Consider the following 24,263-nt stretch of genomic DNA (forward strand, 5'->3'; position numbering starts at 1 on the left):
CTATTTTAAATGAAATGGAAAGGATCTTTATCCATTTAGGAGAGAGACCCGATACTTAATCATACTTAATTGAAGTTCTTATATATTTGATTACTTCCTAAATACCTGCTTCAATTCAATGAATTGAAAAATGGGAGAAGATTTCAAAGATAAGAGTACTGCTATTCTTCACACTGACTAAACGAATTTTAAGTGGTTTTTCATGTTAAACACTTACAAAAAAAAAAAAAAAAAAAAAAAAAAAAAGAAGAAGTAAAAGAGAAGCTATTTAAAACACGTTCCCAAGGGGTAGCTCAATCGACTGGAGACCACGTCTCTTGAAGCGGAGGTTGCTAGTTTGAATACCTCCCCTCCTCTTGTGTGGACATGCAAAAAAAAAAAAAAGTCACTTCATCCGATATGACATGAGCGTAAAGAGTAGCATTACTTCAAAGATAACCATTTAGATGATAAAATATGAATCATTTATATATTTTTAAAAACTCTACCAGCTTGTAAAATCAATTTAAAAATATATTCTAAAAAATCTGGATGTTATATATGTTAAACCCAGCCTCTCCCCCTAATTGTGCAACCGATATTAATGATGATCATGGGCAGGGAGAGAGAGAGAGAGAGAAACCCTGGTATGATTTTTGCAGGAACCTTAAATAGATAGCCCCAACTGATCTAATTACTTGCTTAATCTAATAATTAAATGCTGGAGCTGGAAATTAAAAAATCACATTTTTCCTTCCTTAATTGCAAACCCGTATTTAATTAGCTTCCTGATTCAAAGATTTGATTAAGTGGATAAAATTTATCATTCAATACTAATTAATTAATTAACAGAAAACTCCTGGCTTTGGCAAATCCCCAGAGATTTTATTTATTTATTCGCTTCACTTAATTTCCATGTCTGGATCGAATGGTCTTATCCAATTATTATATATATATAACAACAGAAACATGAGGTGGTCATCATCAATGGACAATGGCACTCTTCTGGGTAGTTTTGTTTTCTGCCGTGGCGGCCATTTCTAGCGCAGAAGCAGCCTTTTACAATAACGGCGTTTGCTACGGAGCGTCCCACAACGGCGTTCCTGACTTGGCAGTTGCAATCCCTCTGTACAGAAAGAGTGGGATTCCCAGAATCAGGCTTATGGAGTACGAGTCGTACGACTCGTATGATGTTGGGGCGCTGGAAGCGATGGGATTGGAGGTGAGTTTTGGAGTGAATAATGACGAATTGCAGACACTGGCGGCGAGCTACGAAGCAGTGGCGTTTTTTTTTTTTTTTTTTTTTTTTTGAAAATCAGCTTCTATCATTTCATTCTCAAAAAAGATCAACATACATTCAGAGCAGATTTCTCTGCGTCAATAATCTTCCGCATACAATCTGGGATTTCATAGGTCCACTTCCTATCTACTACCTGCGTCGTAGCCAGTCTTGCCAAAGCGTGAGCAGTGGCGTATTGGTTTGAGAAGAAGGTGCAAAAATATATTGATTATAATTTTTTTGTAATCGATTATATTGTTGTTGGGAATGAGGCCATCCCAGGCCCTCTTGCCCAATATATGTTTTGCCTGTCGTAGCTTCTCTTATAAGACTACTCCAGTCTAAGAAAAAACCTCTGATTCAGCTGATCAATCTTTTTTTTTTTTCTTTTTTTTTTTGTCTTTTTAAACTGCTCTTTTTGGCTTTTAAAAAAACTCTATTTTTCAATGCAATTTCAAAAAAGTTCTTTAAGTAACCTATAAATGAAACATTTTGGTATTTTAGTTCATGCATTTTGAGAATATTTCTTTTTTCGAGAAATGATGTTTAGCAGATTCTTAATTATACTATTGCTATAAAACTATGATGATCATGTGGTATAAAAATCAGCCAGTGATTTTCTTTTTCTTTTTGTTTGTTGTTGTTTTTTTTTTTTTTTTGCAAGTCCAATAAGGGCTAATTTTCACTGCCTAGTAATGTTACATGTCACCTCATGTTTTCCTTGTGTTTCTCTAAAATTGATATAGCTTTCAAAATCATATTCAGTAGTGTGATCGATCACAAGTTACATCCATTAATTTTAGAGACACAAGAAAAATATGAGTCTTATATTTAGCATTATTCCTCACTTCAAAGCCAACATAATGATATATATGGCAATTATAATAATTATATAATAAGAGTCTATTACATAGGTTTTTTTTTTAGAAAAAAAAATAAAAAATAAAAAATAAAGGGAAAAACTTCACTTCAAACTCTTGAACTACCACACGATTTGACATACCCCTTCGAACTTTGAAACCTCTCAATTTAAATCCCTAAACTTTCAATTGCAATCAATTTACACTATTCATCATTTTTTGCCGTTAAAATCACTAAAAAGACAGATTACCCTTTAATTTTCTTTTTATTAAAAAAAAATTGAAATTTTTTTTTTTGAAAAAAAAAGGGTCACAAGGTGGCCCAACCGGGGTCACCTTGTGATTTTTTTTAAAAAAAAAATTATATAATATATATTTTTTATTTTTAATTTGAAATTAAGAAATTAAGAGTAAATTTGAAATTTTATAAAAAAGTCAGGGAGTATAAACATTATTGTTTCACTTTTAACGTTTAAAATCTCATGAAGGAATTTAAATTGACTACAATTAAAAGTTCAGAAATCTAAATTGAGAGGTTTCAAAGTTCGAAGAGTACGCTAAATCACGTGGTACTTCACTTTTCAAAAAAAAAAAAAATTATGTAACTGAATTTCTCCAAGTGTTACGTACGTACGCGCGTAGGTGACAACTGCAGTGTCCCCGGTCGTTATGTCGAATATTTTGCCACCATCGCAAGCTGTATTCACGGCGGAGACGCGTAAGGATGTGGTGCCGGTTCTCTACACTTTAGCAGAATGGGGTTTTCCACTTATGATAAAAGTGTATCCTTCCAAGTATCACGCAGTAGGCCTCATAAGCAAGGATTTCGCGACATTCACCGCCCGTTATGGATACCCACCTGTGTTTCAGGATGGGAATTTGTCATACTGGAACATGTTTGATGTCATGTTGGATTCTTTGATGTCATGGTGGATTCTTTCCTTTGGGCGATGGAGAAGGAGGTCGTGCCAGATGGCGGGACTATTGTTGTCGGCGAGACGGGTTGGCCCTCTGCCGGTAACGGTAACTTTACCACGCCGGAGCTCGCGAGGACATATAATCAGAACTTTTTGAATCATATAACGTCCAAGGATGGGACACCCAAAAGACCTTACGTTATGAATGAAGGTTTTCTTTACTCCAAGTTCGATGACAATCTGAAACCGGAAGGTGCAGACCAACATTTTGGACTTTTCCATATTGACAACGAACCTGTTTATCATATAGTGGTTCCTAATGATTCAGATATTATTGAAGGAGTTTTGCATGGAGGACATATATATGAACACAACACTTAGTCGTCAATCGTCACTGCTAGCTGTTTGTTTGATCTTTATTCGGTGGAGGTAGCTAGGTTATAAACCGAACCGGCCAAAGTCTTCATTTTTATTTTTCTCGTTGATTATATTTTCTTCAAATAGTACTAATATATAGTAGAATAAAAAGACTGTCCAAGTGAAAGGACAAAGTCGTAGTTTTATTTAAATAAAGTACTCTCAAGTTGAGATTCAAGAGTCTAGTAGTAATTATCTCACTGTGATAATCTATGATAGTTATCTTCAACAATAGGGTCATTTGTACTAATTCAACCATGTTTAGTGAATAAAACTTGGCATTAAATTATCTTTAAATTTGTGTACGTCAAAAGTCTAAATTCCCTTTAAGAATCTAAAGGTCTAAGTTCCCTCTACAAACTTGATGATATCAGTTAATTACAGCAAAGATAATAAAATTTCTCTTTATTTATAGAATTTTTTTTTTTTCATTGTCCAAAGATACTTTTCAAGTCAAAAGTGCATTTTTAAACAAAAATTGCAAAATGTTTCCTATTTCGGTTTGTTTAAAATGGAAAACCTGCTATGCTGTCCATTGCAAAAGCTGAGTATTGCAGCAACCAATAGAAGATGTAAACCTAAGCTAGATACAATTAATAGAATAGGACCTCCAACACTGGAATAAAAACACTTAATATACTCATTGTTTATCTTATTCATCCCTAACAAACTAAAGACACGTCCCTGCTCCCCTGCCCAAGCCCAACACACAAGCCTTTGCCGCCCTTGCTCAAAGCCTCGCCCAATCACTGCCGCCCCTGACGCTCAATCGTATTCGGCAGATTCTTTTTTTGTTGGTTTGTTCCTTCCAGCAAGGTGAGTTTGTTGCAATTTTTTTTATTTAAATTTTTTCATTCTTTTGTTCCACTACCCAAGCTCTGTTTTTTCTATTTTTGTTGAATGATTATTGCTTGGACTTGCCTCTATTTGATACTGAGAGATTAAATTTAGTGAATCATTTTTTACCTTTGTAGTGATAGTCATTTTTGGATTAAACAAATGGATCTTTGCTCATTCAGTATTGTTGCTATTCAAAATTTTAAGGAAATTCCTTGGGGTTTGTTGAAATAATTTTAAGGAAATTCCTTTGGGTTTGCCGCCCAACCTAGAACGCTGCTGCCACCCAACCCAGAACGTTGCCGGCCAGCATCCCAGCGTGGGTCTGGAATGCTGCCACCCAGAACACCCGCCCAAATCGGCCAACATCCCACCCAGAACGCTGCCGGTTGCACACAATGCTGCCCAAAACGCCAACCCAGAACGCTGCTGGGCATTTGCCAGACCCACGGCGCCGCAACCCATTCTGTACATGAAAAAATCGACAAACATAGAAAAAGAAGAGAAGAGAAGAGTGTTTCAGAGAGAAGAAGAAGAAGAGAAATCGGAACCTATTTGATTTATTAAAGAGAATAGGAATTTATTAGGTGTTTTAGTTTTACTTGTATAATCAGGTGCTGTGTCAATCAACTATTAAATGCTGCAACAAGCATTGTTTGCACATGGACCACATATATAGTAGGGGCACTCCGTTTAAAAACATGAAAAAATTCATTTCAAAACGCACGAAACAATAAAAGTGGCATTGCACACTTTTTAAAGTGTGATACATTAAATTAAGAGTATTTAAAGTTTAAGAGAATGATTGCAAAAGCACTAAAAGTTTAAGAGGTAAGTGAAATTTTCCAAACATTAAATCTGTTCATAAGAAGGACGACTGAGAATTTTGTTTTTAGAGAATTTCTTGAAACTAATTAGCTTCCACGGGGACATTGCACTTATTTTTGCAGACCATTTCTGCACCTATTTCGTCTTAAATTGAGCTTGGTTTCAGGTCGTTTAAGTTATATTTACAGCCAGTTTGCAGTAGAATCTATTGCATCAAGTGGCCACAACAAAACCCAAAAGCATTACAAGCTGAAAATAGCTATATTCTCGGCGTTTGCACGTTCATGCGCAAGCCACAAATTTGAGAGAAATTTACTTCATTATCCACACAGATAAGATGCGGCCAAAACAGGGGAATCACTGTGGAATGAAATGAAATGAAGAATACAACGAAAACACAAGGATGGATTAAAATTTACCACACCAAAGCCACTGCAATTTTAGGGCTTGGGATCAATATTTCAAAATTTTCTTTTCCTTTCTCTGGGTATGGAGTTGAGTTTACAACGCTATAGCTTACAACATATCAAGAGATGCCTTGTTTGGAAGCAAATTTAGGATTAGGTTATGTGAAAAAAAAAAATCAAAGTTATACCTCAGTTTTTGATATGGCATCCACGCTCGGGTATAAGCTCCAAACGCCCAAAACATCCGTAACTGCATTGGGTTTTTGAAATTCAGGATCCATATTTGAGTTGGGTCCTCTTCCGCCGCCAATAACACACTACGTTCCTTTGATTGATTTAGCCATTGAAATACTTCGATCCCATGCAGTCCCAGCTCCATCTAATGGATCACTGTAGCTGTTGAGACTATTCCTATTGCCTGAACGAACTAAATTAGAATAACAAAATAAGGAAGGGATTTTACCTATAATTGTGAATCGCTAAGAAAAGCGACCATGCATCTAGTACTCTGGAACAGTCTATCTACTCTCTCCCATACTGTGCACTGGATATCTCGAAGCTTCTTCGCCTTATCCTGTAATCTCGACCAACGCCTAATTGTTTCCCCATGGATCTAATAGCCAGAAAGAGGAGAAGATGTTAGACAGCCTCAATAACCAGTACATTTCTTTGGTTTAAAACACCCGCAAAAAACAGTAAAAGATCTATACCTTCAGAAACAAACAGATGACAGCTTGAATAAACTCAAAATTATTTCTGCAGGAAATCTCATGTATTAAGTAATCCAGAAGTAGTTCAATTGAAAACAATTCAGGCCTTTCATCTGGTTCTTGCCAATCGTCGTCATCGATAATTTGAAGCATTCGAAGTTCCATATCCAAAGTTGATGGAGATAAACCTTTGATATAATCAGTAAATGCCGAAACTGCAAGTATTAAGTGCATGAATTAAAGAACAGTGATGTGCTTCCAAAGATAGAAAGATATTTCACAAGAGTAAAAAATGAAAAAATGCCACAAACTTATAAATGATTATTTTATGATGCACAGCATTGATATATAAATACAGAAAGAGTCGGCATACTTACAATTTTTCATCTCTGTAGAGGATTGAAGAAGTTTTAAAAATTGGGATGCTGGCATATCAAATTCCCTCTTGTTTTCCACCTCATCACCTTTTGCATCCTTCTTCTCATCTGCTGTTTTACTAGGCTTAAACAATATTTCTCCAGATAGAGATGGAACAGAAGGCAAGAAGAAGGGAGCCTTTTCCGGTTTCTTTGGAGGCTCAATTGGTTTATTGCGGGCCTGGAAATTGCAGGTTCATCACAAACTAGTAATAAATCACTATCCAAGCGCATCAGAAAAGGACAACAAAACAAAATAGACGGAAGTTGTTGTACTTTTATTTTTTGCAGATAGACTTATCAAGTTAGACTGAGAACAATAAAGAATGGAGGCAAAGAAAGACCTTTATGATGTCTAGATTGATTAAGCCTTGCCACTGGCTTTTAGGCAATAATGAGAGAGTAACTAAATCTGGGATTTGCTGATCTTGAGACAGAAAAGCAGAAGCAGAAGCATCCTGCAAGTGGGTCACAATAGGCTCAACAGGCACATCAGAAATATCAGCTTGACGACTTCCCTTCGAAGAGAGAGGTGGCAGCTTAATGCTCACAACTTCTTTTCCACTTGAGTAGGAATCAACATTTGAAGCTCCAGAAAACATTAACTGATTTACCCTGATAAAAAAAATTTTCTCTACGATGAATTTTCTTTTTTTATTATATGATTAGGCCAAGAAAAAACTATCATGGACATTAGCATTATATTTTGCATGCTATATTCTGATAGAATATCGAACTATCATTATCGCTTTATCTACCCAAAAACGTTTTTGCTTTGACCATATAATAGTTTTTGAAAGCAAAGATACGGTATCAATCACATTAATAACATTTGTTTCCCCTTCTAGCTTGTTACTGCCTATCAGGAATCCAGTTTGAAAGCAAACATGAGATAGAGCTAAAAACTTACCACAGGTAGACTCCATTTTGATCAACATGGGTAGTTGCTAAAAAATCCATATTTGGTGATAGAGACAATGCTGTGATAGACACATCAACATGCATTGCATCTATCTGTCTTCCTAAGATAACATCCCAGATTCGAAGACTTCCATCCATACTGGATGACAAAAGCCATTTCCCGTCCTCACTGAAACACAAATCTGTAATGCGATCTGTATGACCTTCAAATTTACGAACCAGTCTTGATGCCACAACATCAAACAAACGGATAATGAAATCGTCTGCCACAGTAGCCAAAAGACCTGAAAATTATGTCAAAATTAGTTTGATACAATTGAAGGACTTGAATATTAAGAGTTCTAGTGAGCAGATAAGCAAGATAAAGAAAGATAATAAAGCAACAAATTAAAAAGAATCAAAACAACATAAGAGTTACCATTAGGACGATGGTAAACAATCTTAACAAGAGAACAACCGATTTCCCATCTGGATTTTAGTTGACGCCCCTTGAAATCCCATACCTGCACATTAAAACACTTAGGAACGAATTTTCCAGCAGATACTCATCATAAGTAAAAAACTTTTCTCTGTTGTACTAAGCATCATAAATTATTTAAGTGCTTATTGCTTGCCAAAGATCCTATAAGCTGGAAGTTAATGAGTGCGTAGATTCGCCCCAACAGTTCCGCACCACAAAAATTGAAAATGAAAAATTAGAACTTTCTTGGAAAGCTTTCACAGGCATCAGATTGGTAGGAAAAAATTCCTTCTCTAGGCCTTTCACATAATATCAGGTCAGAGACCTGTTAGCTCGGTAGTTACAGGTATGAAATATAACTGGATTATGAAACAGCAACTGATCCATCTGATGGGTTAGAAGGGTGGTCACCGCATTTGGCGCGCAAGACACACACACACAAAGTATTCTAACGGCATAAAGGGGACTTATATGAACATTGGATAAGCTTGAAATTGGCAACATGGAAAATACAAAATCAAATTGTGAACTCAGTAGAAGATAATTCTTGATTGGCTATCTCTTCATGGGAAATCAGCTATGCCTACCTAAAGGTTCACTGAGATTGTTTTTCATTGAAGAGTTGCATGGTGGCGGATTGGTGGACATTTTGAGCAAGACAAAACTGAAGCTCTTGTGAAACTGAGGTACTTTTGGCCAACTTTGAAGTGTAATGTTAGTATTAGAGAGGGTAATGAATAGAAAACAGCTTTTCAAGGAACATAGCCATTATGAATTGCTCGTTATGCCATTTGGGCCGTCCAATACCCCTAGTACTTTCATGAGGCTTATGACTTGAGTTATGGAGTTTATGGGGAAGTATGTTGTGGTGCATGTTGATGACATCTTGATTCACAGAAAGAATAAAATTCAGAACCGAGAGCATTTAACAAATGTATTCAAAGTGCTCCATGACAACCAGCTGTATGTCAACCTTAAAAGTGATATTTTATGACTGACCAAATTGTGTAATTCGGCTATATATTGTGAGTGCAGATGGCATGCAAATCAATAATGAGAAAGTGAAAGCTATTTGCGATTGGCCTACTCCTAGAAGCCTAACGGATGTTAGAAGTTTTTTTTGATAAGTTTCCACAGGCATCTCAGAACTAATAAATTATTAGAGATTTCCATAAATAAAAATCTTCAATTCAAAGGACCTGGTTGTCAATTGTCAACCATAAGCTCTTGTCTCTGACTTCTCATCAGTATCATATACAAAAACTTTATGCAAATTTTCTTTCAAATAATCAGCATGGGACAGCTTTAAATGCTCATTCACAATTATACATCAAATGATGCATGATGATATCATTTTGAGAGTTCAAAAGGCCTCGTATGTAATCAGCTACGAAAAGATGTTTCATTGCTCTAAAAGTTGTGCCCTACATCTTAAGAAAATAAATTGACTGAACTTTTGTATCTAAGTAAGAAACTCCCATCCAATGATTCGCCAATCCTTGCTACACTCAAGCCATGATTATAAATCTAGAATTCAAATCTACTCAAAAGTTATACCTAATTAACTATGTGTAAGCGACACAGTTTGGGATGGAGCGTCCAAAACCAATATCTGATGCGAACTTTTTGTTTCATACATAACAACCCAAGTTTGAGAATCAAGGGAGATCAGGACCAAGAGACATCACCCTCTCGTGCTGCACACTCAATGAATGGGCCTTGGCAAAAAGATCTCAGCCATATTTTTGCTTATGGCTACAGATCATTGCCGTCTCTAGTTGTGTCCTGCTTTAATCCCTTTTAACAGGTACTCTCGAGTAATCTTCCCTTAAAGGACGCCTCAACTCTCTTTTTACTAATACTTTGATATCTCATCTCCTCCCACCCGACCCAAAAAAAAAAAAGTCAGATAGGTTACTGATGCTTAACCCATGTCAATCATTACATTCAAGATCCACTAGGAGATGCAGAAGTCAGCACAAGAACATATGCTTAAACTTTTCAAAACCCAAAATTACACTTACGGGTTCAATTTATAAAGCGGAAAAGGAGTTTTAGAAATAAAGTTTGTTTGGTCAGAGATACTCAAGACAACATTTTCTGAAGAGGAGCTAATTAGCACAGAGAGGAAATTAAAAGGAAGCAAAAAAAAGGATGGTTTTGTATGATAGAGCAAGACATTAATCTATGTCCTTTTTTTATTTCCTAAACTCACTCCACACTGTTTAGATGATGTCATACAAACTTTGTTCCATAATAGAAGTTCACAATCACATCCTATACAAAACAGGAATATCTAGAAATTAAAAATGCAGACCTTTATATCTCCGTGATATCCTGCGCTTATCATGAGGGTATTCGTTGAATCACAAGCAACTCCAACCACTTCCCCATCATGGGCACAGCTTCTTGTTTCTGACATGTCCAGATAGCTGCCTCTGCTAATTCCTGATTGAAGGTTGAATCGCTCAATCCAACCACCTGCTGTTCCTAACACGGCAAAATTGCCACATGTGCTAATGGCACAGGCCTGTCCCAAATAAAAGTAAAAATCAACTACTTGATTTCAAGAGAGTGAAGCTTTCTAGGAGAAAGGTTTCAGATTTCAATTATATCACCATCAATGCCATTTGGTAATATTCAAAGATATTAATAAATAAAATTTCTTGTCAAGATACATTTGTTTTCCTAAATCACAAAATTTTGGCAATCAGATAAAGAAACAACTTTCATTTGCTCCATTGATAGAAATGGAAGTTGTACATCTTGTAATTAAAAATCCTTCCAAATAAAAAGATCATAAACTCAAATGCAAAGAAGATTGAAAACCTAACCTTAACAGATGTTGGATTTTCTGGGCATGGATTCAGAATATGCTCACCAAGAACAAAGTTTTGAAGTCTCCACACATACGCCTGTGCAGTATCTATATGACATGTAACCACATTGCACCAATCCCGCTCTCTAATTTCAGCTGAAGTTTTTGACAAAAAGAAAATTAATAAATCAAAATATTCTATAAGCAAAAACCATGAACTGAGTCATTTATCAGAAAAGGCTTCCAAAGCAACGTTACAAGTACAAAATTCACCACATATATCTCAAATCCAATTACTTGATAGATTACCTCCAAAACCTTAAGCTGACAAGAAAGAGTGAATTTAATCTCATAATAGTTAAAATTCTCTCTCCCTCACGTGTGGACTCAACGCGCCCCACCCCCCTCCCCCAAAAAAAAAAAGATCCAATACGGGAATATTTAATGAAAATATGAGGTAGATCGAGTCGGTGTTTGAACTCACAACACAAAGTCTAATATATGAAATATTTAATTGAAATGAGAGATAAATTATTAAGTTACGATTTGAACTCAGGATCATTGCTCTAATACCATGTCAAATTAATAATTACCCCAAATGGTTAAGCTAATTGGAAATGATAAATTTAATCAGAATATTAATTCTAAAAGCCATTGACCATTTAAATTATAAGCCTTTCAAATATTGAAAGAACTTTGTAGACTCTACAATCCAAATGGTCCACGATCATCTGATAAGATTTTCTGAATCCCTAACTTCTTATTTTTCTTTAAAGTACTCTTCTGTACTTCCCATGCACTTCAGCTATGCCCCTACTGAATTTTATTTAATAAATATTTTATACCTATCAAAAAGATAATTGCCTCAACAGCCTCCTAAGTGAATGTGGAATCCCCAGCACCAAATATGTGTGACACATGTTACATGTTAATAGCATGCTTCGGCACCCATATATCCAAACAACACAACCAACCCCTGTTTGAGCACCTATCATGCTATTGGCTCAATATTGCTTGGTTTCAGTTGTGTGTATAACCAAGATATTAACAACATACTCACAGAAAATTTGAAATTATTTAATGCCACCATGCACATTGTAAGGGATGACCATAAAATGACCCCATGCACTTGTGCAAGTATCACGTGTGCTGAAGATGAGTGTCAACAAATAATAAAAGATAGTAGCATTTTTTTTTAATAAGTAATTGGCCCCAAAGGGATAAGAAACTAATAGCATCAAGGTTGAAGGCAATATACAAACCCAACCCCATTGCATGTGTTAAAGTCATGAAAAAAATTAAATGAGTCATTTGAATAAGTGCAGGACTAGCGAAGAACATGTCCATCAAAGTGCCTATTTGACTGGAAATATTTAAATGCTTGCATAGAGATAAGTGACAGCATCATGGTAAATCTGGTGTTTGTTTTATTTTGAAGGGGGGTTCTACCGGTGTGAAATTTCTTCTTCTTTTTTCGTGAGTACCGGTGTGAAATTTCTTAAAAACTATTTGATAGTGAAGTCTTTCTTTTTTCATTTGAAATGCTGCTTTGGGAGAATTCCAACTATGAAGAATCTTATTAGCAGATATATGATCCTAGTGAATTGGTGTTAAATGTGTAAGAGTAGTGCAAAGTTGTTGATTCTTGATCCATTCCCAGAGAATCATGGTCTTTTTGTCTGCTGTGTGTGGAATCCAATATGTGATCCTCAAAAGATTGCTAGCAGAAAAGGTTTATGCAAACAGCTTAGAAATAGTTCTATAAGCTCCTCTATGCCATATGAAATTAATTTGGAGGGAGAATTACCGCACTTTCAATGGCGTTGAGCTGTCTACTTTTTTTTTTGATAGGTAAGTACTGATATTATTAAAAGCGTAGGGCGCCCCAAAGTACACTGGAAGTATACAACTAGGAACACCTAACTAGAAGGGGAAAAGCGTACAAGGAAATCAACAAAGCTAAGCGTAACCGGAGAAACATAAGCTACAGTCCAGAGATAAAGAGTATGGAAACAATAGGCTAAAGTGTCCTCAATAGACCTCTCCACATCCTCGAAACACCTATTATTTCTCTCTCTCCATATACACCAAAAAAAGCAAATAGGCACCATCTTCCAAACTGCAGCACTCCCCCCCCTTCCTGTAGACCACCAACATGCTAGCAACTCGAAAACCCGTCTAGGCATCACCCATGATAACCCAAAACGGCCAAAAAAGGCACTCCACAGAGCAGACGCCACCTCACAATGAAGAAGAAGATGATCCACCGTCTCTTCACTTTTCTTGCACATCCAACATCTGTTCACCACAATCACATTACGCTTTCTGAGATTATCTAATGTCAGAATTTTCCCCCACGCTGCCAACCACACAAAGAACGCTGCCCTAGGGGGAGCCTGAGTCCGCCACACCCTCTTCCAAGGAAACCTCCTCCCTTCCGAACAAGCCAAAGAGAAAAAGAGATACTTGACCTTGAATGATCCTCTTTTGGAAGAGTTCCACCATAACTTATCTTCCGACCCTCTTCTTACTCTAGTAGAATGTAACACCTGGAAAAAGGAGGCAAAGGCCTCCACCTCCCAATCATGAGCCTCTCTGGAAAAACTCACATTCCACTGAATGGACCCACCCAACATCTCCACGTTATCCGCAACTGAGGCATCCTTCGCACAAGCAATACTAAAAAGGATTGGGAAGGCTATCTTGAGAGCAGAATCTCCACACCACCAATCATGCCAAAAGCTAATCCTGGTCCCATCCCCCACTTCAAATCTCGTAAAGCCTTTGAAAGTATCCCACCCTTTCCTAATATTCTTCCATAACCCCACCCCACACGTCCCTCCAGGCTCAGCAGAACACCACCCTCCCCATAAACTTCCATACTTCGCATCTACCACAACTCTCCACCAAGCATCTCTTTCCGACCCATAACGCCACAACCACTTCCCTAAAAGAGCGCGGTTGAAGATCATTAGATTCCTAATACCCAACCCTCCTTCCTTGATCGGAGTGCAGATCTGCGCCCACTTTTGAGCCTAAGTATTCTTTCCTGTTGACCATGTATGATGGTCTATTGCTTTTAGCAGTATTTCTAATCCCTAATTTTGGGGAACATTTTGTATACATACTGTATGCATGAGGTTTCCCCTCTTTCTAATAGAACTACATATTACTCATTAAAAAAAAAAAGAGGCAGAAATGAGTAGCATGTAATTAAAGAAGGGAATCCAAAATGAATGACTCATTTGTGAGAAGAGAAAGGCACCATTGTTGGGACACAAGATAGAAAGCCCAGCTTCAATCAATAGTTAGCACACAGCGAGAAACGATGACTGCTGAATTGATTTAGACATATGGACTTAAGGAAATGGACAGAAAAATTTTGACTAAGAAACCGAATGGAAATTGCATTTTGCTCGACAGAAATGACCTTGAAAATATCAGAATGGCAAAAAAGAGAGAATATTACGCAGCCAACTCAAAATAATGTTAAACAATGGCGAGTCAAGCACAAGTATGACCCCATAATCTAAAAGGCTTTTAAGAAAAGATACAGCCACATTAGAAGCCATACAAAAGGAATGAATCAAGAAAATATATTGATTATTACTATTGAATACATCAGTCTTTTCACATTTCAATTACATCAAGACGTAGCCAACAAGCATGAGAGGAACTCCTTACCACAATCAAATGCAATAACAGGCTTCAATTTTATCTCTTCTTCCTGGAAAAGAATCAAAATAGGAAAAAAAAAAAAACTAAGTTCTTCATAAAACATAGCAACTAAACCAGGATAGCAGTCTAGAGTCAAAAAACAACAATTCTCTAACCATAGAGCATATTCTGAAAAGATTTGAAGGGCCATGTACATGGATTTGCTTACAGATTTTCACATCACATAAAACACAAGCTCCTTAGCTTTGTGTACAGTTGACGTGTTTCTTAGTCTATACAGTAGTATAATTACTATAAATGTATCATCTAGACCATCTGCTTCACCCTAGATTAGAATACTTGTGCTGACACAACATGAAATCAGTAAGGGTATGCCCGTGAGACACTTCCAGAGGATGCAAAATATTAGTTTTGGTCAGAAATGTGTACATGTGGGAGAGAGTCGGAATTGTCATTATCAGAAGACAGGGTAATAATGTTCTAAACTCATACAAGAAACATTGGCCATGTGTATGGCAATCCAGGCACATCCAAACAAAATTTTCTTTTCCCCACAGAAATCAGCTAACAAGGAATTGAGATGTCACAAAAGCTGGCATAGTTTATTTTGATGAATGATTAGAAGTTTATTGAAAAAGGAGCAAAGCCTTTGTACATGAAGAGTAAACAAGAGAGCTGACGCCCTAGCTGCTACTACAGTCTAGAAAACAAATCAAATCTACCAGATTCCCAAATGGGAAGATAGGAACATATACAATAGCCCATTCCAAAAGAGACCTGATTTGTTTCATTTGTTGCTTCATTTAGCATATTTAGAACAAAAGCTGACACAGTACTCATGATCATGTTTGTTACTTCATTTAGCATAATTTTTCAGGTGAAGGATCATGGTATGACAAACTAGGAATATGATATCATTTATTATGTTATTTTTAACTGTTAAAAAAAACATACTTCTGAATCCACTTTTAGTTAAGCCATCACAACTAAAATTTACACATTAAGATTTGCAGAAGAAATACAGAAGAAACAACAGTAAAAACCCATTTAGCAACATTCAATGTGTTAAATAAGCGCGCAAAGTACCAATCATTACCCAGACATACCTTCACTCTTAGCTTCTTGGCCCGTTTAGCTACATGACGTTGGGAAAGCTCTTTACTTTGCTGGTCCTAATGAGAAGTTACACTAAAATGGTAAATAAATAAATTTAGAAGCATAAAAATTTAGATAATAAGGGACTAACAGTTCAAAGAAACTTTAAGGGAATAAAAGGTTCAAACACACATGCAGGCATACAAACATAGGCACACGAGTGCACATAGGCACAAGTACACAGGCACACAAGTAGATTATATAATATATTTTTTTCTAGGCAATTGACCTTATTTATGCTAGAGACAAACTAAGTGAGGGAAGCATGGTATTTTAATCACACCACCTGGTATATATTTTATCGGAATACGCATGAGAAGGAACCAGCTTTAACAGAATCTTCTAGGGATGATATATACAAAAATTGAGGACAGCAGAAAAGCATTAGAAGCAGTGAGGTATTCTTTGTTTACTTTGTTGTTAGCATTGGAAGTATAGATGTTTATGATTTTACCATGACATTGGGTATGAGGATTGAAATGCAACTTAACTAATTGCTTGGGATGGTCTAGTGGTTAATTTCACAGGTGCCTGATACTCCTATGAACCCAACATTGGTAGTTATACCAGCTTTGCTCTTTTATCTTTCTAATAAATTTCCTTATTCAGTATATATGTTAATACACACACACACACAAACACGCACATATAGATCGCAAAGATGCTATCATGCCAAACAACTGCCACGTATACACACATCTGCAGCATACATAGCACCATAGCTTACGTAATTTTCAGACTCAATGGTTTTAAGCACTTCAGAGTCAATTTCTGGTAGACAGCGAAACTAAAACTCACAAAGGCAAGACATATTATGAATACGAGTACCAACTGAAAGCCTAGAGCAAACCATGAATGCAATGCCCATATAAAATGAAGTTAATGCGTTAGCCACCAATTAAACTACTTTTAGAAAGAAAAGCAACGATATCTCAGAACAAAAGGAGAATAAGATTCTCTAGAAGAAACCAGAACCAATTATAGTATTGAGAGAAGAGACTCGTAAAAAAAAAAAAGTATTGAGAAAAGAGTATACAGAAAGAAAGGATGAAAAACCATTCACTACAAAAGGAAAATATATATATATATATATAGAAATATCCCAAATTGGGCAGGAGGGCTACAAAACGGCAAACAGAAAGCCAAGACACCCTAAACTTCTAGGCAAATTCAGAATGGAGATTACAAAGGCTAGCACATGACATTGTCCTCTATTTCCACAATATGTAGCCAGGGGATCAATGGACTGAATGGGAGGAACTTGAAAAGAAATCGTTAATTGCTATTGTCCTTGCCTTTTTACTCTTTAGTAGTGAAATATAGCTTCTCTAAGACAATGCCTTGAAGGTATTATCTACCAGAAAATTTCCAGTTGCAATCAAAGGAAAGTCTTATTTTTTGCAAAGAAGCTCTACAATGATCAATCACTGCAAACTCTAAAGTACAACTTCCCAAGAAGAAAGGGTGCAGGGGAGAGAAATTATGAAACAAAAACAAATAAAGCTACTAAATTACCACTTGTCCCAAAAGTCAAGCTACTAGGTAGTTGGATTTTTATTTTAAATATTTTATTGGTAAGTTACACATGCATCCAATGGGTCTGAACCTACAACCTCAGTCCTTCCCCCATTCTTATGAAGGTAGTGGAAAATTTGATCACTTATGTCATTCTAAAAAGAGCATACCAAAATTCCATCTAAAACTTTCTTAAGCACACTATAGCATCCAAGAAATAAAGGTCACATCAAGAAAACAGAGGTACTAGACTGTATTGGTAACTGATGCCAAACCTGAATTACAGAGAAAAGGCGAAAGGCACGATCCTGACCAGCAGATAGAATGTGCCTCCCATTCGCATAAAACCTGTAATAGATAACTAAAAATCAAAACCAGAAGGGATGCCATAAGGAAATGCAGATAAACTTCCTAATAGTCCCGAGTAAGTGATGGAATGATTAGATAAGAAAATGAAGAAAAAAAAATACAACGGTGACGAGGAATTCATATGAAACTAATATTAGAAGTTGGTAACAAATATGAATGGAGAAGTGTTAATCCCATAAGAGTATTTCCTTAGCAAGTACAAACCCTTTAATGATAGAGTAATGCTAGTAACCACATTTTTATCCAACAATGATAATGTGATAGTTCCAACTAACCCTTGGATCAAAAACCTCGTCAAAAAAAAAAAATAAATAAATAAAAATAAAAAACCCCAAAGGTTGGTTGAGACTGCCGCATCATTATTGTGAAATAAAAATGTGATATATAGCATTACTCATAATAATATATAGAATGATAGAAGGCTCTAGAGTTGAATTATTTTACTAATGATATTATAGAGTTCGAATTACATAACACCAAATTATGGAAAAGCATTATTACCTTATGCGAAGTGGAGGAGCACTATGTCCACTTCGAAAGCCATGAAGCTCAGGATCTCCATCAGTCGTGTTAAATTTCCACATCTAACAAAAAGAAGTCAGTTATGAATTTGCATGTAGGATAGAAATTAAGATACATGCATAAAATGCAACATAAACTGACTCTAGTGATTAAGCAATTGACATCCATAAAAACGATAAGGTTCTTAAATAGTCATATACTATAATATCTTACTTAAATTGCTGGCAAGAAAAGGTCGGAAATTAACAAAATTAAAATTTGATTCCACCAATATGCAACATTGTCAAAAAGAGGAAAGCATAATATAATCTAATTTTAGAAAATGTATCAAGATAGCATATAGGCATTCTTTGGGGAAAGGAACTAAAGATCTTTCAGTATGCCACTGAATATATATATTGATGAATAATATGCCACTGAATATTAGTTACCACCATGAAAACTTTTTTGGCCACTAGCTTAAAGTGAAAGAATCCCCTCAATTATTCTTAAAGGTAAGTTGTGATTTCTTTTTCTAGCCTACGTATAAAAATCATCAAATACATGCTTTTTTTTGTAAGTCATCAAATTCATGTTGAATGGCCTTCTACATCACCTAATCTAGCCAAGCTTCCACATCAATCCCCTTCGAAACCTGTACTATATAGGTCCAGGTGCAGTGTGCATAAGTAGTAAGGATGTCATCATCTAGGCTAACTCTAAACCTGTTGAGTATGATGGTTGAAGGACATTTTACTACTCTGATTGTAAGGGCCGACAGTGATGCAGGAGTCCCGGGAGATATTATGTTATTATATTTTAAGAGCAAGGGCACTGACTTCTCCATGAGCATTTCCTATAAATGGACTCAATGCAACAGTCAATGCTGAAGTGAGTTCCCTGGATAAGAAATGTGTTATCAGCTCTAAAAAATGCTTTTGGGAAATTATTTGCGTACTAAATATGTTCAAGCAGCCTATTTCCCTACCTCTTTTTTTTATTTTTTATTTTTTATTTTTTTTATTATTTTTATATAAGTAATTTTTGACCCTAAGGCAGGAGAAATGGGGGATTTAAACTGGTGACCTCCATTTCAAGAGGTATGTTCTGCAACCGATTGAGCTACCCCTTGGGGTCCCTATTTCACACCTCTTGATTCCCCGAGAATAAATATACACTGAAACTCAAAGCATGTTTTTAGGTAACAGAAGGATTACCTCTTCATCTCCTCATTTTGCCACATCAATAAGGCCCTCATTTTTTTTTTATAAGTAATCGACAAATATCATTAAAAGTGTAAAAAGCCGTAAAGGCACCCCCTAAGTATGCGGGAAGTATACAAGAGAAGGCACCTAGCTAGAAAGAGCACAAACGAATAAGGAAATCACTATAACTAGTAGTTAAAGAAGAAACATAAGCAACTATCTAAAGATACAATGTTTTCAAGAAAAAGGAGTCCATCTCCTCCAAAGTCTTCTCATGGCCCTTAAAACTTATGTCATTTATTTCCTTCCATAAGCACCATAAAAGGTACGTAGGCACCATTTTCCATACAACACATTGCGTACTGCCACTAGTCCACTAACAAGCATATAAGTCAAATACACACACATTAGTAAGGCAATACTATGTTGACACCTAGGTCCTCAGACCCATGGACCCACAACTCTGTACAAGATGCGATACTAATGGAAATACCAAATCATGATAATGAAATGCTCTAGCATTTGGCCTCATGTTTCAATTCCTATGTAAAATTCATCACCATATCACATAACATGAGAAGCAGCATATAAAGTACAAGGAAAAATTCTAATGCCTTTTTCAGCATAAAAACTTTCAAAACAAGACTGTCCATAAAACTTGATTTGGCATACCTCTGAAACCCATATGAAAAGTGTAAAGAAAAATAACAAATTACGTGTAAAATGATACGCTTAGTTCCAGAATCTTTAAAGGGAAAAGCGTGGTTTAATTTTTGTCTAGCTCACACAATTATTCTACCTGCACTAAGCTTCACATAAGTTACCGAGAAAAGATACTTCATTGATCTTACTTTGATAGAGTTGTCTGCTGATGAACTCATTAAGACAGGCTCATTAGCCAAAAAATGCAGGGAAACTATTGAACTATCATGAGCCTCTCTTATGACTGATTGGAGCCTTCTTTTCTCAAGATTCCATATGCTAATGACACCTGATGAACCTCCAGAGGCTAGAAGAGGCTGTCCATCTACAAAGCATATTATATTAACATGAGCACAAACCACTACATAGGTTCAAACATATGGGGAAAAAAAAGAAAAGAAAAGAAAGAAAAGGAAACGAAAGAGAAACCATTATATATTGAATTTTAGTGAAGAAGAAGAAAAAGAACATCTCATAATTCAAAGACTTTAAAAAGAAAAAGGGAATGAAAGCAATATCATTATAAAATGAACTTTCAAGATTAATTTCCATTGATACAATTGAAATTAAAGAATTTGGACAGTGGAGAGTGGCAATAGCAGTAATAATTATTACATAATTATAACATTTGATTCAATTGGGAGAAAAAGCAAGAGATTATCTTGAGAATCCCTAAAGCAGTACTCCACTATGAAAGTTATGTAACAAGGAATAGTTTAACTTTAACGGGAGTATAACAATGAAAACGCAACTTGGTTTAACTAGGTGACTTATTGCCTTCAAATTTGGATTTTTTGGATTGCAATTACACAGATGGAAGAAAGAAAATTTATGCTGAGCCTAACAAAAGCAATGACTACAGATGGGGAAGATTATCATTCATGACATACAATTTGTCAATTCTTCATATCACGCATCAGACATACAGCTTTTCAAGCTCCTAGAAACTAAGCAAGCTGTTTATTACTAAAAGCCAACACACGCAGAATCTTAACTATTGATTAAAACTAAGTTCCTGATTAATTTCCAAAAAGATAAAGGTTTATGGTACATAAGAACAGTCTCCATACAAAACTCAAAATCTAGCATAGTATCCTTGATGTCACTGTATAGAATTTGCACGCCGTACAATTACAAAATAAATCAGATGCCTCAAATTCTTACCTGTGCTGAAAGATAAGGCAGTCACAGCACCCCGTGTAGAGTGTGTAAAGGTAACCAGCTCTTCATTATAACGAATATTGTGAACATGAATTTTTCCATCAGCACAGCCGACCGCAACAACATCAAGCGCTGGTGATGAAACACAACTGGATATAGATGAATTCCACCCCTTGAACTCGTAAATTTTTTTCTTTGTACTAATGTTCCAAAGCTGTAGAGAACCTTCCTGACTCCCAAGAAGAACCTGTTTATACACTTCTTGATAAGAGTTTCTTTCTTGAAAATATTACTCTAGAAATGAGTAAATGGTATGCCTGTCAGTTGTGATATAACTTTTGAGACACCCAAATTTTTGTAAGAAACAAATAGGAAGCAGTTACCTTATTCAAGTAAGTATCTGGATGAACTATACAGCTAGGAGTAAAATTTTCATCTAGCCTGATGTGCCCAATAGGAGAAGAATTCTGGTCAGCTCCTTTAAATGGCCATATGAACATGTTACCTTCGACATCAACACTAAGGATATGGTCTCCAAACAACAGCAACAAATTGACCTTAGCATTATGCCTGCTCCAAGTTGCTACCTGTTAATCATACCATTTTTAGTACCATATATACCATCAATTTTATACAACTAGTGTGAGTGCATTTATCACTATCAGCGTATTCAATACTTTAACAGAAGCAGAATGAGTCCAATTTGTTTGTATGACCATAAGTTATCTAGCTTGATTTCTGGGCATCCAGAATCAAGCACAAGCACGACCATGAATTTGAGACCGAGAGATTTGTACAAAAGTAAGTGCAAGACTAGCAGTTACTCAAAACTTATTAAGTCAGCATTTTTCTGATTATACAACCAATCAAACATATCAAATTCATTTCCCATTTCATACATTCTCCAATTGACAATATTTTAGTCATAAAACAACCACATAATTCCATTAAGTAATAAAAAAAATAAAAATAAGGCAAACGCAAACTAATTACAAATTCAAAGAACCACTAATACAACAATCTATACGCAGAAACCTGGTGCGCGCGCTTGAAAACTGCGATCTCATTCCCATAGGCGGCAAAGGTGAATTCACGATAAGAAGCAAGCGCACGGATCTTCTTCGGCAATTGAGGACCTTCGTAGAGTTTAAACACAAATTATGTAGCATTATACCAAAAAAATAATCACATCTTCGTCTATATATTTTGTCAATTATTTTTTCGAATCTTCGAATACAAAGCTGAAAAACTATCATAGAAAAAAAAAAAGGTGAGGAAAACTTACCGACAATAACCAAAGCGAGCTTGTGGCGCTGAAAAAGGACAAACGAACAAAATTTCAGCATCAAATTAATAATAATAATAATAATAAGGCGAAAAAAAAAAACTGATAATTACATTGTAAACTTGGAAAGCTTTGCCGACGCTGACAGTGACGAAGGTTTCGGTGCCCAATCGCTGGACGGAGAAAGGGACGCTGCTCGTTATGTATCCAATGGCTCTGTACGGTTCGAATATTCCCATTCTGCAGAACGCGCAGGGAAAGAGAGAATAGGAGTGAGGGTTTAGGGTTTTAGGATTTTGGTGGCAGAGGAGGAAGTTAAAAGGGTAGAACGGTGCGTTTTAGTTGTCTTGATAGGAAGCCATTTGTTTTTAATTGTCATAGAGATGCATTAACTAGTAATGGAATATGTTGGGTCGGGCCGTCTGGGGCTGGGCTATGCCTACCCATCGGGTTTCCGGGCCCAAAGAGAAAAACGGAAATATGATCAAAAGAAAGAATAGGAGTTTATACTATGATTAAGGGGAAATGGAGACAAATTATTTTATAGTTATAATGGTGTATATGATTTATATTATTTAAAAAAATTAAATATTGTGACAATATATTCGCCACATAACATCATGTATATGGTTAGATGCAATAAAATTTGACCATGAAATGACTCATCTCCATTTCAAATAGAAAATACCATATTTCGTATTTCTTATATTGAGCAAGCAAATAAAGTTATTAAAAGTGAAAAGACATTATCTTTATGTTCTTTTTCCTTTTCGTTTTTGGGTCGGTGTCAAACTGAAGTGACATATATGCACACCAAAAACTAATTTTTTGGGTTCGACTTCATCTTACATCTACATGTCACAATTTTATTTGAAAAATTTATTAGTAGATAGGAGCGGTTTTAAGAGGATACTTAATTTAATCAATTTTCAAGCTTAAAAGACTGATAAAACTAATTATATTACAATTTTCTTCTAAACTTATGTGGCGGTTTAAATTTTAGTGGCAAATTTAAATATAAACTAGTTGCAGTAGTGTGAACCAAGCCTATGTGCCTAACGGATTAACACTCAGCAAATGTTGATTCTCGAGAAGCCTTGAATGGGATTACCCTGACAAAGACAATAGTCATTCTTGGGTTTTGGTAGAAATTAGCTTATAGAGAAGCTTTGCATCTCCAATCTATGTTATGGCACCATTCTCATGAAATTGTAGCTTTTATTTATTTATTTTTTTATTCAATTTAGGAAAAGGGCAAATGTGAGACTACAACATGAAAAGTAAAAACAAATGGTGTGCAACCCAAACAGAGTCCCAAGACAATAAAAAAATCAATGTTTCAAAACTTAAAACTACTAAAAATGAGTCAATTAAATGACACGACCCATTAGGAGAACTACGGTCGCCACAAATTGTTGTTTGTAGAGACAAAATTCGTAAACAGAACAACTTACAATGTAACAACTCTAGCAAGCGAAAAGACACTCCGCAACAATAAAACAAGCAGCGAAGAAAGCTAAATCGAATCTACCAAAAAGAAGCCACACCATGGTGGCCGGCAAGGCTGATAACCAATAGGTATAGCTTTGGAGGACACCAAATCAAAAAATCTGTGAATCTCCATAGCCCAAAAGCTAGAGATCCATTACTGGGGAATCAAGGAAGGCAACGAGCAGGCTTGCGGATCAAAACAAAGCGGACATATGACGGGGCATGCAACACAGTCACTCACAAAGGAGAAGATGGATCTCATAAGAGGTTTCAAGAGCTTCTCCCTCCTCAAAACAAAAGAGAGAAGCGATTATGATAATTTGTGCCTTCAAATGCCATACAAACAGCCCAA

At 35.9% G+C, this 24,263-nt stretch overlaps 1 protein-coding gene across 2 annotated transcripts; it reads right to left on the reverse strand.

The window, feature by feature from the left end:
- Nucleotides 1-5,502: 5,502 nt before the first annotated feature.
- Nucleotides 5,503-22,756, reverse strand: LOC132184386 (transducin family protein / WD-40 repeat family protein). 2 transcript variants are annotated; one of them, XM_059598007.2, is made up of 19 exons: nt 22,534-22,756; nt 22,421-22,448; nt 22,171-22,271; nt 21,519-21,722; nt 21,139-21,382; nt 20,124-20,299; nt 18,068-18,150; nt 17,473-17,545; nt 15,634-15,699; nt 14,534-14,576; nt 10,866-11,005; nt 10,349-10,561; nt 7,990-8,074; nt 7,561-7,855; nt 6,995-7,265; nt 6,612-6,831; nt 6,235-6,449; nt 5,988-6,137; nt 5,503-5,903 (listed from the first exon to the last, which is right to left on the reverse strand). In XM_059598007.2, exons 1-18 carry the CDS (start codon nt 22,657-22,659, stop codon nt 5,988-5,990), a joined length of 2,733 nt encoding a protein of 910 aa, XP_059453990.2. In that variant the 5' UTR covers nt 22,660-22,756; the 3' UTR covers nt 5,503-5,903. The 2 variants fall into 2 exon arrangements, with proteins under 2 accessions (XP_059453990.2, XP_059453989.2); XM_059598006.2 differs by having other exon boundaries at nt 7,990-8,089.
- Nucleotides 22,757-24,263: the final 1,507 nt, after the last annotated feature.

Source organism: Corylus avellana, chromosome 7, assembly GCF_965113065.1.
Source record: "Corylus avellana chromosome 7, dhCorAvel1.hap1.2, whole genome shotgun sequence".
In the NCBI taxonomy this organism is placed as follows: Eukaryota; Viridiplantae; Streptophyta; class Magnoliopsida; order Fagales; family Betulaceae; genus Corylus; species Corylus avellana.